Source organism: Ascidiella aspersa, chromosome 3 (assembly GCF_963924565.1).
Source record: "Ascidiella aspersa chromosome 3, kaAscAspe10.2, whole genome shotgun sequence".
Classification (NCBI taxonomy): Eukaryota; Metazoa; Chordata; class Ascidiacea; order Phlebobranchia; family Ascidiidae; genus Ascidiella; species Ascidiella aspersa.
In genome coordinates this window covers 18,888,005-18,907,895 of record NC_139449.1, presented here as the reverse complement: position 1 = coordinate 18,907,895, position 19,891 = coordinate 18,888,005, and the positions used below count along the sequence as shown (strand labels likewise).

Genomic DNA, 19,891 nt, shown 5'->3' with positions numbered 1-19,891 from the left:
TATAAAGCAATATTTGACGCTATTTAATATGCCTCCAAACACATTTTTAAAGTGGATTTTATCTACATATTTGCACACGAATATCTTGGAACAACAGTCGTTTTTTTTTAGATTTATTGTTGACGTAACCTTTGACGTCATTCTAAAAAATGTTTTTCTTAGTGGTTTTACGTGGTGGGCCTCACGAGCTCTGGAAGGTTATTTTGGGCCGCGACAAAAAAGTTTGCCAACCAATTGTGTAAGGCATACTTCTTTTTAAGCAATTTCAAAGGTACCTAGTAACCTGTTACTTCAGTTTTACTATAATATATTAAATATTTAAAGTTTTAATATACTATGGTTTTACTTTGCCATTCGCGCCAAAACGGAATTTCCCCTAAAACGTACCGTGTTTATTTTTTTAACCGGGGGCATGTTAGGCGTTTGAAACGATCTCACCAAATCAGGAGCGTTAGAATTCACCTTAGGGACACGTTTTCATTTCTTGGCGATTTAAAACCCGATTTTAGCATAATTACACTTAATTGTGTTGCATAGGTTTACTGATTTTACTAATCATATCTCAAGTAGGGCGATTATTTTTTGACTTTCAAAAATTTGTCAAAATTTGCACGCCAGGACGAAATTTGTCAAAATTAGTTCAAGTCAAAATCGATTAAAATGCATATAAATCGTTGCAAAAACTAAAAAAAAATATAGTCAGCCTTTTAAAATCGTCTTTCAGTTAATAATTTATTAAAAAAGTTAGTTTTAAGTTATATTTAACGACATTTTGAATATATGTATTATGTCTTCTTGTAGCATTTAACTGCAATTACTCGATATTGCCTAATTCGATGTCACTATACACGTGACCGTTGTTCACTGACGCGTGACCTAACGTCGAATTGTGCGCTTTCAACGCTTCGCATTCATTCTATTTATACGTGTTATAGACTAGCGGATTGAATCCCGGGGTTATATCGCGTGTGGACTGAGATTTGCGATGTAACAATATCTAAGATGACAGAAGAAAATTCCATGGGCAAGTTGACCCACAATAAACTAGAGAATCGACTGCCAATCGTTTCTCTCCGAAGACGCCAGATAGTTATCCTATCAGCCACAAGATTTCCTCGCTTTCCAGAGGTTTCGACAAGGGGCCCAAGAGCGAACGCTTACATGGAATAAAGCGCAAGTTATAAATTCATGCGTATGGAACGGACCGACTAGGATTTTTTCACGAAAACCCAACATCCCAGTAAGATATTTGGTCGTTTGACGCTATAAAGACAATGTTTATCCGTGTAAATTTTACTGCAAATGCTACATAGCAATGCAACAAATCGTTATTAACTTTTCTGATACCATTTTGGGACAATTTCGTGTTCTCATGATGTAATTTTTAATATATTATGTGCAAAGGAAAAGTTTTTATATCGTGCCCCAATTTAATGTTTCACACAGTGCATATTTTTAAACGCTCGCCCGCAGCGCCACTAAACCATTTCCTGTTCTCACGCTTTTATAACAGTGTAAGCTGTATGATCGGGACCACATTGGAACTGTATTCAAATACAGTCTTATTGTTCACGAACCGAATCCAAATCTCGACCGCACCGTACAAACTTAACCCATCACCTTTTAACCCTACCCTTTGTGGACCCACATATACCATTGCCATACAAACATGTTGTTTGGTAACAAGATATATGGAGGTCCTTCCGCAATATCGAAGGTTTCTTTACATCAACATGCACCCCAACTTCAAAAGATTCCAGGCGTCCTCACAGCTCAACTATGGATCGGAACCAGCTTGTAGCGAGAATAGCTTTCCGACCGCTCATTGTGATCGAATGTGTTCTCAATCTTCAGTGCAACTCTGAACGCACTTCATCAAGCACTGCGTTGAACTTCACAGCACAAGAATACGTGATGCCACGTCTTTGCCGTTCAACCAGCTTCAGTAAAGTGAATTTTATTGAAGAATCACGTCAATTTACTGAAGGAATCTCAAGCTACGTGAGAGAGCCCTGCTAACTATAAAGATCCTTCGGGAATAGACTTTATCCCGGGAAGCATTCGACTACGCAAATTTGCTAGACGACGCATTTCTACACCTCCTTGTCTCTAACGAACTAAAACCTCTTACTAACATAGAATACTCGCAGCGTTACTGCTGACGGAGTTGGTTTCTGACAGCGCTAATATAGCGACACAGAGGCCCAAATTATATGTTTGCTCAACACCATTAAAGCCAAATGCTAAGCTTACCGAATTGTGCATGAAATTTATCGCCATGTATCTATTATTCGATGTATCGCATTTCATCAATGTACGTCAGAAATGTATTTGTGTCATAAAGGGTTCGAGAACCAAGAATTCATTATTTACAAAACAGACAGGTCATAGAATCCATAGCCGATAATTTATTGCTTCCTGCATTGTATTTTTAAATCGTTTGTGTGCACATTAATCGCAGAGAAAAATGTTTTACGAATAAACATTGCTCTGTTGAGTTGTAAATATATTGTTTTCTTATAACGTCACATATGTGTTTTGCTCGCAATTTTTCGCATGCTATGTCTCTTTGTGTCCCAAAGTTTTTGACACGCACCCAACAAATCCTAATATCAATCTTACAGATCTCTTTTTTCATTAATGAATCACCCTTCCTACGTCTGGTTTGTTCATTGGAAGGGGGATTCTGTAGCATTTAACTGCAATATTACTCGATATTGCCTAATTCGATGTCACTATACACGTGGCCGTTGTTCACTGACGCGTGACCTAACGCCAAATTGTGCGCTTTCAACGTTTAGCATTCATTCTATTTTATACGTGTTATAGACTAGCGCAGTGTTTCCCAACCTTTTTTACACTAGTGCCCCCTTGGGCTCAATATTATTTCATATCGCCCCCCTTTATCTTGTTTTACAGTAAAGTATTATATTAATCGTTGTCTAACATCATATTGTCTTCACTTTCGTTTCGATAAGCTGTCAGTCATATTTTAGGTTGTCTAACATACATTCACTATGGGAATTTATAGATACATTATTTCACCAGGTTATGTCATTACCATGAAAATTTGAATTTTCTGCACCAAAAATTTAAATCAGGGGTCGGCAACCTTTTTTTTCTACTCAGATGGTTCTCCGTTGGCCGCATATTTTCATCCATGCTACTAATGAAAAGTGTATAAAGCTACTTTGAGGAAACACGTTTACCTTAATAGATAGTGTAGTGTTTGTTAATGTTTTTAAGTCCGGGCGCACCTGGCGAGCGAAGCGAGCGCGATTTTTTTGGGGTATACCGGCATTTCTTTGAAATTTCTATTACATTGCCAAAAAATGTTAAAATATATGTGTAATATTTTTTAATCCGTTTTCCGTTTTTCCGTGACGCACTTGGTAGCCTTCCACGGCGCAACGGTAAAGAAGCGCTGATCTAGTCCAGAAATCGCTTTAAAATGTGTAAACAAACTGGACGTAGAAAGATCATTCGCACGAAGCGCGAAAATGTTTCGACCGTACTAAACGTAAAATCGTCAAAAAGTATTTGAAATGAACTCATGTCCAGTTGTCAAAGGGTCGCGGCTGGCCGAATCCGGCGGCGACCCCTGCTTTAAATATACAAACTTTTTACCGCGTATAGAACGGTGAAACGCAACAACATCGAACAACTTAACATAAGAAAGCCAATTATTACGTAACAATGGTCGGGAAACTACTACAAGTTCGCAGTACGGAAGTAGTCATAAGGTTAAAAGTTACCTACAATGCTGTTTGTTACTATTTTTATGTGAACCTTTTACAAAATTTTGCAATCAGTACTTTCATGTAACGCCCCCTTATGTGCGTTCAGCGCCCCCCAAATTTGAAAATGAAACAGAACGCCCCCTTGTAAGTCGCCAACGCCCACAAGGGGACGGTACCGCCCACGTTGGGAACCTCTGGACTATACCTTATCGTATGTACTGCTGAGATTTGTGAATATACTCAACGGGTAATTATCTACTGAGTGGATTGACTTTGCCTAGAGTTCCAGAAGTTAAGGACAGGTATTTTAGCGGCCTGTTCCTTTGGAGTCAGATTAAGGACGTGTAAGAGACCATAGGCAGCCGTCGGCCCTCATCTTCATGGCCAGCTCCCTCTTACCCCTAACTACTACACACCCTCTCCTCGCTAAACTTCTTTAGAGCAATATACAGTATAGCCTACTACGCGAACTGGCAGAATTAGGCTTTATAGTTTTTATCTCTGATTTGAAAAAAATATTGAACAGCATTTGCTGTCATTTTTCGCTTGTGACTTGCAATTATCCGATTTCCTATTTGATACCTAGGTATTTGTTCATTTTCTGCAATGTATTTTAAAAATGACAAAAATATCAACTAATCAATGATTAGTAATCATTTACATGAGTTTTGCATAAACCCGAAAAATAACTGATTTGTGTTTGACCGGTATGGTCAGTAAAACATTGAAAACGTGTGATTAACGACGCCAAGACACTATGTTGTTTAAAATCTATGTATATCTAACAGGTCAAAATTTGGTCAAAATAAATTAATGTAGGTCAAAATAATAATCGCCCTAACCATAATTAAGTTTATTATAAAAATTAGTTTGCGGTTACTGCTATTAGCAAAGCGGTTGATAGTACCGGTATTTGCCAAGAGTAATCGCGTCCCAACGTGTATGTTTTACGCTGACATCGAAAGGCACTATTTTGTCTGATCAACATCAATACAGATTCCACAAAATGTTTTCTTTCCTTTTTCCATTATTTATTATATTATTGTTTTTAATAATTAAGGAGACTTCGTCTTTTCCGTACAAGCATTGCAAAAAATATTTACAGGCTTATATACAAGTTTCCCAAACGCTACATGGAAGTGTGATTCGAGCCCACATCTTCAAACGATCAATAATATTTGCAAACTTCGCAGATGTTGTCCAGGAATTTTCTAATAATTCAAATTTTGTTTTGTCATCCAGAACAAAACTAAATCAATGTAAAATGTCATTTTAGTATAATTTACTAAAGTTTATAGTGGTAAATTCATTTTTATCAGAATTTGTTAAACTACGATAGGTATTGTGACTGTGTTATTGCTAACGCTTCACAGTCCTATATCTATTTGGCTTTTTTGAAGCTTCTGATAAGCCAACTGTGCTTTCTGCTGCTGTCCTCCACTTGCTTCCCCTCAACTCTATCTTTTGTGATGGTATAAACCAGGGGTTTTCAACCTTTTTGTTCTCATGGCTCACTAAATTAGTAGAAAAAATGGCGTTGGTCCATCATTAACGTTGAATGAAAAACACCAAATTTCAACAACACAATAAATTAATAAAGCTTGTACATTATTTCAAATGTATTACGTCGCCCCATACTTAATAGCGTACGTGGCTTGGGACCGCCCAGGCGAGTACCGGTAGCTCAATATATAAAGCGGGGCAGCAAATATCATGGGCAGCTAATAGAAAAAGGGGCAGTTTATAACGAGATGCGCCAAAGACGCCGAATATTTTACGTTTTACATTCCTTTAGCTTCTAATTTTCCAGTTTTACAGACTTTCTGAAAATTTCTGAAGCCAGTCAATTCCTAAAAATTGACCCCTTGCAATAATAGTCGACGAAAAACAGAATGCTTTTAATATCATTTGGAAAATGAAACCGAACATTGGTGCTTTGTATTTTGTAGTTTCAGATATTTTTTGAAACAACTCCCAAGACTAATTATACTATGACAAAATGCCAATAATATATTTATAATGATATTTTATGGGTTTCGAGCGCATGGTTAATCTTCCTATCCAAGTTGGTGTAAAATTGTAATACAATTATTGTAATTTTATGCTCCTGGTACCGGTAGTTCCTGGTGGTTAATTCAGTATTCAATTTATGACGATAGAAGGTAACGTAGGTTTAAAAAAGTTTTAATTATTATTGAAGTTCATAAATTTACACCTGGAATATTACATAAGGTCAAAATACTTGCCTTAATGAGATATACATATTTCGCATTAATTCGACAAATTAAAAAGTACCATGAAACACAAGTAACACACCTATAGGGGAACGTCGTGGCACCCCGGTTACGGAGCAGTGGGAGCACTGTCCTAAACCAGGCAAAATTACTGCTCGCAAACAAAACAATAATCGTAACAAAGAATAAAATACGTAAGCAAGGTGATTGTTACATTTGGACAACCTCACGTTAGGTGGCGAGAAATCTAACACATTGTAAAAAGAAAAGATGTTACAAACATAACATTAGGTCGAGGTGTTTGTTATTTATCTGTCTGACTCTTATGTGTTCATAATGACATGCTTTTTGACATCACTGTATGCCAAGCTCTGTGGCCCACTGAAAACAGCGTCATGGCCCACTTCTGGGCCATGGCCCATAGGTTGAAAACCTCTGGAATAAACGATACAAACTAACTACACTTAGTAGTCGGCTATCTTACAAATATGGTATGCCCTGTACTGGAAAGGACCAGTGGTTGTCAACCTTTCATGCCATTAAAAAGGCTTTTAATCCTCGTTGCCCCGCCGATTACAAAAAAATAGCTAGACAAAAATAGAATAGCTAGAATTGTGTTTAACGTGTTTTCACTTATTTTATTTCATTACGTTGATAAAAAACACTTCCATTGAACGGAATAAATACACTTAACATCCGAAATCAGGTAACGTCGTTTTCTGGTCGAATCGTATTCTTTTGGCAGAAATAAACTTGGCCGCATCAATCTTTCTTTGGGGATGCTTTTTATCAAATTGATTTTTAAGTTTTAAGGGTCGTAATGACGCATTTGACACCAACAACGAGCAGTGCAGACACTGCGCGCAATCCATACCGTCTTGTCTAACTTTTGTGAAGCCAAAAGAGACGTAACTCTCGCACCATTTGCGGAATTCGACATTTTATATCACCAAACCTTGTTTAAGCTTTGTGTAAAAACGTATTTTCGTTAGTAAACTTTCGAAAAAAATGTTCAACTTGTTTGTATAGTTTTGCTATCTTCCATTCTAACTTGCGGTTTAAAAATACTGGTTGAACCAACGACATTTTGCGGCTATATATTTGAGAACAAAGTGATGTAGGAAAATCGGGATAATATTGAACCAACACGTTTAATTATTGTAAATTACACGTGACTGAATGTTTTGTTGGACATCAGGCCGTATTGTCACGATTAACCACGTGAGTGTTTTACTTCTCACAAATAGGCGCTCTGGGCAGGAAGTATGCATGACAAAGCATGTACGTCATTTGAATGTTACGCAACGGCTCGTCACAACATGACATCGCGCTATTTTCGACCTAACTCGACTGTCGCATAGTTGTGCTGAGCAAGTGCGTTAAATGTAGAATGTTAAGCGTGTGCACTCATCCGCACTGCGCGTTTGTTGTTGTAATGAGTTCTAAATGCGACCGCGCATGTCACGCTGCTGTGCTTATTTTAACATAGTCACTATTTGTTAGAATGTACAGTATTACCTGTCAGTTATTTATTGTACAGTTCTTATTAAAATATAACGGTTGACCCAGGGACATAAGATACTTCGTATTTATTTGGATACAAATGAGTTAGGCAATATATATATAATTCGATGCAATAGGCATAAGAGGACATCGTCATTACTACAGCCAATTTAGCAAAATTAAAAATGAAATGCGCTAAGGTATTGTTTTTCAAGATACTGAGGCGAATTCGTTTTCGTGTAATAGACCTTTTGTAAAAGACATTTAAAGTTGTTTTTGTCGAAAATTTTCAGTAGCATATCACTCTGAATCAATCATGGCGATGCTTTTAATTATTTCTTAGCAATGCTATATAATTTAATATTTTTCCTATCGAAATACGTCACGTGAAGTCCAGTAAAACGAAAACGGATTTAATTGTGTTGCCTCTTTATATGAGCCTCGTTTTAGCCTATATATCGATTTTCATCTGTCAAAACATGTGCGTCACGCCTTTTGCTCTTCTTTGATATCTTACACAATTTTATTAAAATTTGTGAAATACTTGCTAAAAAATTATCTAAAAGTTGAAATTATCTTAAGCATGGCCTCGGCAGTTTGCAGTGATTATGTTGTATGTCAAGGACAGGAATGTTATTTCAGTTTTTTGTTTTTCAAACATTCTTACATTCACTCTTTAAGCGTTTGGCAACTGTATCATCATGGCGTGTCCATACTTCGCAAAAAAGAGGTAAGAAAGGCAGAAACGCAAAATATGCTTTATCTAATGCGAAGATAACACTTTACTTCTCCTTGGAAAGATGATTATGTCGCCAAAACAATCTTCTGTACCCTAAAACCAGTCGCCCTTAGTGTAGATGTAGACCTGCGCCTAATTATGCTTAAAAATAATAGATTTCCAAGCATGTGAAATACAATTTACTCAGACAACGCTGTTCAATCAAACCACTCACGGCAAACTATTTTTATAACAAGAACAGCCAAGTTTTTTGTTAATTCTTAGTTATATACGGCCAAGTCGGCCTTCATTTGTACATTGGTCTTTCTTGAAAACCTTATGATAACTTACAGGTTTGGTGCAGACAAAATCGACTCAACTAGCGAAAAAAATCTTATGGCAGAGGACACCGTTTCTCGATACAGCAACTACTTACAGGTGCTGTTGTAAAATTCTAATTACCAGCATACTCTAACTGAGCGGGTGAATACTGATAACATCCTATATTGGTTGTACTCCTGTATGTATATAACAATAGATATATATTAGAAAGAGCATAAAGTAAAAATAAAAAAGTCGATGATCTTAATTTCATTTTAAAACAATACATACGAAGAAATCTATTTAATTCATATTGTATTTCTTCATTAGATTAATCATTTCGTTAAAGCAGTCTGTTGCTGATTTATTATATAGTAGTTCCCATTTTGGAATCGATACAAGGATCTACAGAGGAAACAGGGTGTAATTACTAATTACTCAAAAAACATGCACGTCAAATATATATATATACATGTTGCATTAAGACTTTTAAACGGAATGTTTCCTAATTAGAATATCGGTTCTTCGGTGGCATAATAACGACATAATTGAGCTAAGACTATAGTCCATATAGTTTACACCTTTTCCTGGTAAATGGTCTTCATAGGTGGTTTTAAAGTGCTGAGCAAGTATATTTTTAGTGTCCCGAGTATGACGAACAACTCTAATCATTCCTCGCCTCTTTATGCTGACTTATTTTGTTTGTTTTATTCAGTTAAACAAAGTAATCGATGCACAAACTCCTTTGAGTGGTCTTGGAAACAGGATAGAAATCCACGACGAACACTTGTTTATAGTGACACATCAAAGTAAGCTATTTAGTTTAGTCTATACTACGAATGTAACTATATATATTAACCCTAGAGTACAAACCCACTATTTTAGTGATCCGGCATTAAGTTTCGTATCACAAAGATGGTGGCTCGAAATTCCGCTGCTGGTTTGTTTTAACATATCCTTTACATGAGTTTAACGGGCCGTTAATCAATTGCTTATGGACCTATACTCTGTCATGAGCAGTAATGACTGTATACATTTTTTGTGACTTTACAGCTATGGAACTTTGGTTTAAGCAGATGCTTCATGATCTAAATTCGGCACGTAGCATGTTCGATGGTGACTTCCTCGAAGAACGAAATATGCTTTTAGTTATTTCACGAATGCACAGGACTGTCGACATTTTAAAGGTATATGCTCCATTTTTAAATACACGAGACTTGTCTTTTGTGCGAATAACTTCCTTATTAAAAATGTTTTCTGTGAAAATGATACACCCGTTCGCAGGTTAATATTGCCAATTCTAAAATTTAAGCTTTTAAAAGGAAACTAATTTAAGGCTCTAACTAATTATAAATATCAAAAAACTATTTTAAGATCTAATTTACAAAATCTGCAAAGCTGGTCTTATGAGTTTTATTACGTGTATTCAGATTTTACAGCCGCAGCAAGCCTCTGTAAAAATCTATAAAACGGTTTATCTATATAAGCTAACAAACAAAGGATATTGTAAAAAATCAAAAACGGTCGGTTTATAAGCGTCTTGTCATACCATATTAATTCAGGTAAAACAAAATTTGGGATTGGTGGTTGCAGGTTGGTAAATTAATTTGACGTCCCCGGTATACATTTTGGAAACGACGACCTCGTTTTACTTTTAGAAACGGCTATGACTTAAAAAATTCAAGACAGTGTGATTACTGTATTTTATTTCAGCTAGCAACCAACGGATTCACCATACTGGAGACAATGACCCCACAAGATTTCTACGACTTTAGGTATAAAACCGTTGTGTATCTGAATTGTTACAAAAAGGTATGCGGTATCAAAAAGTTAGATTTGCTCCCATAAAAATGGTAATGATTGCTTTAAAGTGTGATAAAATTAGACATGAAAATTTCTGATAAACTTATGGATTGGTGCTTTAGGAAAAACAACTCCTCTTTCTATAAATGTTCTTGCTTTATTGATATCAATCATATTGCTTTGCGGACAGGTCCTACTTAGAAGGTGGATCCGGTTTTCAAAGTTTCCAGTTTCGAATGTTGGAAATCAGAATCGGCCTTAAATCCGTAAGTATTTGCAGTCGTTTTGTCAACAAACTCAAACACGTTTAACAGTCGTTGTGTCAACCTTTTCCAGTTAATGTGAAGGCAAATAAATGTTCTAAACTAGACATACTATTATTTACACAATCTCAGTATGTAACATACTGCGCCTAATGCAATATGTTTTTACGCAACAACATTCACTCTATCCAAGGTCTGAACGTATTACTCTATCAAACTTAGTTGCTGCTTCAGTGAAATTTTATATTGGGCTATCCGGGTGCAAAAGGAAAATCATATCATTTTTGTATTTTGCTTTATCTTGACCACTTGCTCCACAGATAGACTGATAACAAACAACGAAGTCCAGCATATTGCTTAACAGGTCATCATCATGTGTTTGCTGTACGCTTTTGTTCGGCATATTAATATCACATAGTTTTTAGTGTTGCCGTATTTGACTTCCCATGTGCGGTCTACATATTACACAGTGTTTTACAATTTCCGATTTCATGAATAGTGGCCTTTATCTATAGATTCTATACAGCTTTTGATAAAAATGGCTACCTTAATTCATAATGGCGGACGATACTTGCATTGGTGCTGTTTAATGATGACGCGTCTCCAAAAAAGTTAAAACATATCACGTTTGTTGTGGTAGCTTGAACCAATCACAGATTGGAAAGTAGGGGGGCGTGGTACACGTGAGAGAACAATGAGTCTGTTTGTTATCTTAAATGTCTGGCGTAGCAATTGAGGGTAAAAACCTTGCTTACGTGAGGAACAGAGTATCAGGACAAGTATGTCGATTTTTTCCTAAAAATCTTTAAATTTTGCTACATGTCACCCAATTTTGATGTAAGCATAAATGACGCTCCTCACGTTCTACAACATATGGTAGAAAAGCACAACCTTCAGTGCTTAACTGATGTGTTGAAAAACAATTTACGCGATTTTCATTAAACTTGAATTTATGTTAAGGAATCCCGCGTGAAATACAACCGACAGTTCTACATAGACGTTTTCTTCCAAAAAGAACGCGAATTGCTGATGAAGGCTGAACGCGAACCCTCGATATTCGATCTTGTGAACAGCTGGCTGGAACGCACTCCGGGCCTCGAGTCAGACGGCTTCGACTTCGTCAACAAGTTCCGCTTCAGCGTCAACGCTATGCTAAATGAGATGACTGCAAACGCAGAGGTTCGTTTGTGTTAGGTGTTAAAATATCCTAAAGCAATTGTTTACGGTAAGTACTACTCAAGTTCCTCACTTAAAAACCTGTAGCCTGCTGTAGGCCTTTTTGCAACTTAAAATGCAAAAAAAATGTTTCGCGGCTGAATACTAAACTTGCATTACAATTTTTCAGGGATGACGTTATAAAATACAACGTCGTAAATCAATTAAATCAGCACATATGAAAACATGTTGTTCTCAAACACACTCGCACACAAATAAGCAACAGAAATACAGTCTCATTGTGTTAACTTGGTTTAAATGGGATAAACGTTTAGATTAAAAGGTGGCGCACGGGGCACATAGAAGAGATTCGCATATTGTTCTGAATGCCTGCCTTGTTAGTCCAATTTAACAGAAATTGTACTTTGTAGAGTTTATGGAACACATGGCGCAAAATGCCGTAGTGTGTATACCGCTAATGGGCTGAACAGATTTCGTTAAAACGGACAAAATCATAGAAAAAAAAAATTAATAGCGGGACGGTTTTAAAAATGACATTCGTCTTATACTTAATTAAGTACGTTTAGTTCTTGACCTTACATGCACTATTTTCCTTAGGTCGTAAAGTACGAGGCTAATGCCGGCGCATTTTGCAACATTATAATGGTTTGCCTGCTGGGAATGTAATCACTTCCTCGTTGACGTTTAACATATTTCAAATCAAAAGCATGCCTCAACTCTAATTAAAATCGTTATATGGCAAAACGTTTCAAGTATAATTATAGTGTGGACGCATGTCTGAAGGAATTGACATACGAGATTATATTATTAAAGCGAAAAATTATTACAAGCAATGTCAAGACAAAAAAATATCGATGACATTTTGGCTGATAAGCGTTTTTTGATGAACGGACCACATCCTCTTTTGCGCCATTCTACACAAACCATTTACATTTTTTATATTCAAATAGTGCGGTCAACATTAAACCATTCTATATATGTTTGTTATTCTTCAGTAAAATTTACGGGATAACAAAGGGATGAGAAGCGTTAAAATTACTAAATTGTGGCCCTGCAATATGGGCAAAGACTTACAATTCTAGGTTTTCCGAGCCGAATCTTATGTTAAATGTACGTCATCAGGTGTAGTGTTTACTCATCGAAATTTCTTACAGCACGTATTTCAGCGGCTAAAATATTAGTCAGCGTAAACATTCCTTCCACAGAGGTCTCACGGTCCAAAGTTTGTAAAATGCTCCCATTAGGGTTTTGAAACTGTGTGACCATAGAAATTGTTTAGTGTGTCGCGAAACATACTGTTGTTATATTAAATAACCTATTCGCGAGATTTACAAACTTCCCATCAGACCAGGGGTTCTCAAACGTTTTTAGCTGCGTACTCTTTTGCTTATCAGGCAGTTGCCGGGATGACGCAAATAGACAAAGTTCTTCATACAGATTTAGGGCGACAGAGTATAAAAGTGATAAAATATAATCTGGGAAACGCTATAGGTATTTCATCTAATCACCACTAGGTTGAATGCTTATGTGCTTTGGCTACAGCAGTTCAGCTCAGGAAGTCATAAAAGCCGAATTTTTTCGGTTGTATTTCCGTGAGAGCCGAATAATATATTTCAACATCTTGTTTAGGTTTGACAACACAATGGTTTGAATTGGGTCGTTTTAAAACAAAACATAAGCATTAAAAACTGCATTGGCTAAGTTTGCAAAACTTTGATTACGAAGTACAAACATGGCCAAATTACAAAGGATTATTTAAAATCGGCCAAAAGCCACGAAAAGGCAAACAGGATTCGAGAAAAAATGTTTTATAGTTGTTTTAAATAAAAAAATACAGTTTGAAAGAGGCCATGGCCGCAAGCGATTTTATCCAGGTTATGTTAGGAAATAGAACTATCTGCGATCTTAGAACTATCTGCGATCAACATTACAACGTCAAAAGAGCCTTGGCACCAGAAGAATCATATATTGGTCGCGAACCATAGGTTTCTGACCCCTGGCTAAATGATTGTTATTCTGATCTCCTTTGAAGAGGAGCGCAGTGTGGCGAATTGAAAAGCTTTGGAAACAAAATAATAACATTCGTACAACAACATATACAAAGGGAACCTTAATATGTTGTTCGAAGTTAGGCACTTTGATACAATTAAGTTAGGCATGATGTAGCAAACCAATCTATATTTATAAGGATCAAGAGGATTTAGGAGAAAAAGAAATTTTGCTCGCTGATGTGGCAGACACGAGAGACAGGTTTCAAACCATATTCGACGAGGAGCGCTACAATACCCTAAAGGAAAGGGGCGACAGAAGCTTTTCGCAAAAGGCTTTGCAGGTGAGTTATTGCTTGTCCGGTTATGTTAAACAACTATTGTTTGTTTCACCGTGCTTTCCAAAAAGGATGATTTTTAATAATGTGAAAAAATACCATTTTAATTTATAGGGCCTACATGGAAACTCTCTTGAATCTCTATAAAACACTCTGTTAAACTTGCTCAATCACAGTAAGAGGTGGTTCCAACCTTTTTTATTTCGTATTCCTAACAGTAATCAGAAACCAACACGTCACAGCTCAAATATCGTACACAAATGTAACTTTGCATAATGGTGCAATTAAAATATAGCCTAAATAGTGTACATTTAGAGCAGTGGTTCTTAACCTTTGGTAACCTGTCGAACCCCTGATGTTATTCTGCAAGCGTTCGTCGAACCCCAAACTTTCGCTTAGTATTCATTTCTTCCTCCTAGCAGCTGTAACTGGGCATAATCAAACTATAAACCTGCATTTATATAGGTTTAATTGGCCAAACTTTCAAATTATAACGTCGCATGTACCCGATTTAATTTGTTTTCAACGCTTGTAGCGCTCGTATTAGGATAATTCGGGGCTTTGAGGTGTCTGTGTTAGAATATGTGTTAAAAATTGAATCCGCAGACTAATCATGGGTGCACGGCAGAAAAAATATTCGGGTGACCGGTTGCAACAAAGTTTAAAAAAGTGCATCTCTCGTCTGCTTTCAAATTTCCGGACGTCCACGTTATGTATTGCATACATTGCGCTGTAAGCGTATAAATAGGGGTGCACGAACATTTTACATGTTTAGGGTGTTGGTAAGATAGACTAAACCGGTCATGTTCAAATGGCGGATCGCGATCCGGTTCCGGATCTTTTCAACGTTTTGTGCGGATCTTCTAATATAGTCTTAAAAAAATAAACTTTCTACATTGTCTTATGTGAATACCAATTGTCAGTGTTGATGAATTTTGTAAAAAATCAAGCATTAAACGAGACTCTTAAATGCTAATCTTTGTGAGCGTTTGGGGAAATCAGTAAGCGACAGAAAGCCCCAATTCGATGCTATTGTACGACCTAGTCTAAAACAGGGGTCGGCAAACGACGACCCGCGGTCTGGATGCGCCCCGCCAATGGTTTATTCGGTCCGCCGCTTCTTTAACAAACTAGATACGAGTCCATTTCAAATACTTTTTGGGTATTTTAACTATACGTAAGTGCGAAAAATGTTCGTGCTTCGCGCGAATGATCTTTCTACGTCCAACTTGTTTACGTTTTGATGCTTTCTTTTGAACTACATAAGTGCTTCGTTGCCGTTAATGAAAACGTATTCAAAAATATTGGACATTTATTTTTTAACATTTTTATTTTCGGCAATGTAATAAAAACTTGCAAAAAATTAAAAGAAATGTCTGTATATAACAAAAATCGCGCTCGCTCCGCTCGCCACGTGCGCCCTAACTTAGAAAGGTTAACAAACCTAAACAAGATCAACTATTAAAGTTATCGCGTTTCTTCAAAGTAGTTTTATCACACTTTTCATTAGTAGTATGGATGACGACGTTTGAGCTCGAATTTAAACCAAACAGCGCCTTTTTTCGCGCTTTGCGCCAACACTTTACTGCCTCCTTAAATGTAATTAAACACGCTTTTAAGTGAAAAAAATCCCGAGGTCCGCCTGATAAAAAGTTGTTCTAACATTTTAATAACACAATTCTCAGTTAACATCTTGTGCGGCCCACAAAGACCTTTCTGAGTTTGGTGTTGAAAAAAAAAAAAAAAAAAAAAAAAAAAAAAAAAAAAAGCTGGTTGCCGACCCCTGGACTAAACCAACTCATCATTTTTCTCGCAGAAACAATCTTGCTGCTGTAGGACACTTCACTTTTGACTTAGGGCACATTTACATAAATAAAGCACCATAGAAATTAAAGCCCAATATGTTTACTATTCGCATTTGGTGGATCATCATGTTGTCAGGTTTGACTGTGGTGGATAATGGCAGAAATCATTTGAACACCCCTGGACTAAACAAAAGCAGCGTGTAAAAATCTCGTTCAAATTCAAATTGAATTGAGCAATCTAGAGCCATTTTAAAATTGCCGCGATCGGTTATGAATATTAATATCGATTATCGACTATCACCGACTGCACTTATCCAAGCCAAAATTATGACAAATGTGGTATCATTAGAAAGTTGTGACAAATTTCTTGATGTTAATATAGGTCATTATTGGGGCAGTTGGAAATATCGAATCGTTTTGGCCGGATGTTGCCAGGATGAAATATCGCGATATTTCGCCTGTGTAGTTGTCGATATAAATTTTTTTAAACTTTAATTTTTTCTTTAAAATTTGTTTTGTTGGTAAGATAGAGTAGACAAAAGCAGCGTGTAAAAATCTTGTTCGATTCCGAATCGAATTGACTATTCTGGAGCCGTTTAAAAATCGCCGCGATTAGAATTAGAATCGATTATAATATCGGTTATGGACGCTAATAAATACTTTCCCCCCTTAAACTCATAGCAAGTTTTATATCACTAAAAAGGTATTTTCTTGCGCAACCCGAATGTTTTAGTCAAAATCATGGATCAAATTTTTTGTTTACTTTATTGCAAAATATTAATATTAAATATAAATATTTTTTTTTATTTTATTTTATTTTTTATTTATTTATAATATATAGGCGATTCTGTATTGTGGCATAATTTTTTTCTTAAAATTTTTGTCATAAATATGTTTATTTTGCCTTTGTTTTTTTTGTGCTGGCTTTTAGCTTCTGGTGTAAACTGGGTAAAATTATAAACATCGCATTAACTTGGTACAGTTATAAACATTTCCGCATTCATAATATTCAAAACTGTACAAGATAAATAATCTTTAGTCTGCATCGCTTGGCAACGTTTCGTTATGCATGATTAGTTTGCGCATTCGCTGTTCGCCTGTATCCTGTTCTAATACAGTTCGCTTGAAGCGTACAATTTTTAACACATGTTCTAACACAGACGCTTAAAAGCCGCGAACTATCCTAATGCGAGCGCTACAAGCGTGGAAAACAAATCGAAATCGGGTGTACATGACACCTTGGCAAATAAAAGTGATTCGAATTTAGCTTGAAATAACAGCATTTATGTTTCAGAGGTCGATCTCGCCGAACCCTTGAAACAGCTGCGTCGAACCCCAAGGTTTCAATCGAACCCTTGTTAAGAACCACTGATTTAGAGGGAACAAACAATATGACTTACAAATCGATATATCTAGCATTTAGAGTTTAGACCAACGACATAATACCTTATTAAAAAAATATTTTATTCCTGGAAAATTCTAACCAAATTTAAGACAACCATCTTGTCACAGGAACCATTGGCCAATTTCTACGACAATAAAGACTAAATATGTTGCCTCTGACTGTATTTAGGTATTACGTTGGTTAAGATTATATGTATCCTACAAAAGTCGGATTTTTTATTTGTAATAAATTAGGGTATTCTAGACTATTCCACCCTTTCTTTGAGTTTTACTGATCTTTGGCAACTGACACTTTGTTAATGTCTATAATGTTACGCATTTGTTAGCGAAAAAACGTATACATGTTTACTGTACCATCGTCAAATTACGCCATTCCCACTTTGATTCGCTAATAGTTTTTATCTGTCTTTTGTGTAGGTCAAGTAACACTACAAACCCGCTAGAATTTTTCTAAAAATTTTGCCTGATCGACCCCTGGCAATCATTTTGATATTTTGCGTCCCTATAAAAATTCAAGGGTCAGTTAACCCATGTTTCTTGTAGCACACTAGTTTAGTGCAGTCACGATTCTTACTAATGTAACAACTTTATAACTAAAGCAAACGATTCGCTGATAGAAGGTAGTACAACATAATATATACTTTAAGCTATATGATCGAATATTAAGCATAACTAAGACAATAATGATTAAAGATAATGTTTAAAACATAGACTAATGTTTAAAAACATTTGCTAAATGTTGAAAAACTTGACGACACTAATTCTTCTTGCGGACTCTCTGAAACTGCTGCACGGACCCCAGTTGGTCCGCAGACCCCAGTTTGGGAAACGCTGCGCTAGATAAATGTGCTTGAAAGACTACTGATGAGCGTGATCTTACCCGTTAAAACATTTTAGGGAGCACTGATGATATTTTTGTATCGCGAAGAGACGAGATTCCACCTTCCATTTCAGCTTCTCCAATGCCTCATGGACTTAGATGGGGCAATGACAAAGTTTAGATGTAAGAAATGTTATTTTTTTAAATTCAATGGCTTGTTACATCACGTGAATAAAGTCGCAACCTAACTTGCTCCACTCTACTCCTCAAAAAATGAGTTTATTTATGTACAAAGATTTGTTTAAACATCAGTCACAATTTGCATTTAACTTTTTGGTATGATTTGCTTTTTACATAGACAGCCACGCGGCTATGGTTCAGCGGATGATCGGAAATAAAGTAGGAACCGGTGGATCTTCTGGATATTTATATCTACGGTCTACTTGCGGGTATGCCATCGACTCGCAAAACTTGTGCTAACAATTTGACGGAATTTAGAGCAGGCTCAGTTGTGTATATTCTAAATAGACAATTCAGCAGCAATTTTTATTGTACAGTAGGTTACACAAAATATACTATGCACTACTGAAACAACACCGAAGGAAATATTGCAAATTGTTTTATGAACCTTTTTACGCACTACTATGAGTATAAGAAAATTGTACATGCCCTTTCAATCCTGAACAACGCCGTTTTTTTGGACAGTATATACAAATATAATCCAGTCCGAAAAGCATTAATTTTCTTTCCCTACAGTGATCGCTACAAGGTGTTTCGCGATCTAATGTCCCTGTCGTCGTTTCTGGTTCCGCGGGATCGAATCCCACCGCTGTCTTCTGGAATGAAACAATCGCTCTCCGTGCATGACTGGAAACTTCAAAATGGAACTAAACCGACTTTGCCCGATAGTGACGCAGACTCCGGAGTTCTGAGTACAGTTTCCCGATTAATGCGCCGGGTTTCCATGGGTTCTCTAAATACGGATGACACGAGAATCGATGCGTACAGAGCAGCGGGAAAGCCAGAGAGCTTGGTGTAAATTATGTTCGCATTGGCTTTGCTTGTATATTTAAACGGCTCCTGGTTGGTCGATCTGCAATATAAAATGGTGGTGGATGTAGTACTGGCACGATATTGTGTATATCCTTCAAGGTTTACGGGGTGCTGCTTACTTGTGATATGAGCGTTTCTATTGGAGATTGCTTTGGGGAATTTATTATTTAACAGCTGCTTGTAATAAACAGCATGTTGAAGTTTTTGAAATGTCAAACAGTGTTTTTTGCTAAGAATATAAACATATGTAACTACTGGAAAGTGTTCTTTTACTGTATATCAATATGACCCGATACATCCATATAGTAGAAGCTGAAAATATAATTTTTGATTAAAACGGCCTAAAAATGCAACGTCCCAAAAGTTACAGTATGGTTTACGAAGCTCAAAACAAGTAACTAAACCTAAAGATGAGCTTAAAGTAAAAAACAATTTATATGATTTAGGTGGCAAAACTTTTTATCTAGATTAAAAGGAAACGTGATGATTTGGTCTTGCAAAGGATGGCAATGACCTATGGTTGATTGGTATATGATAAAAAATCACAATTAGTATCAAGCTCTATCGAGGTTTAAAACAACTAGTGTGTTGTGGCCATATGAGTTACATAGCACGTTCACAACATCCATAATGCATATTTTTATTACAAAATCTAACTTCTAGTACTTCAATATATCGAAAAATGGGCTAAAATATCATGTGTTTTAATTTTAAGCGTGCTCACC

At 36.4% G+C, this 19,891-nt stretch overlaps 1 protein-coding gene across 1 annotated transcript; it reads left to right on the top strand.

Moving 5' to 3' along the window:
- The first annotated feature begins 7,380 nt into the window (after positions 1–7,380).
- Positions 7,381–19,420, top strand: LOC146160570 (tryptophan 2,3-dioxygenase-like). Its single transcript, XM_083383871.1, has 11 exons — positions 7,381–8,207; positions 8,549–8,633; positions 9,232–9,325; positions 9,570–9,703; positions 10,230–10,291; positions 10,510–10,585; positions 11,543–11,761; positions 13,947–14,090; positions 18,191–18,296; positions 18,472–18,562; positions 18,870–19,420. Exons 1-11 carry the CDS (start codon positions 8,179–8,181, stop codon positions 19,150–19,152), a joined length of 1,323 nt encoding a protein of 440 aa, XP_083239997.1. The 5' UTR covers positions 7,381–8,178; the 3' UTR covers positions 19,153–19,420.
- The last annotated feature ends 471 nt before the right edge of the window (positions 19,421–19,891 follow it).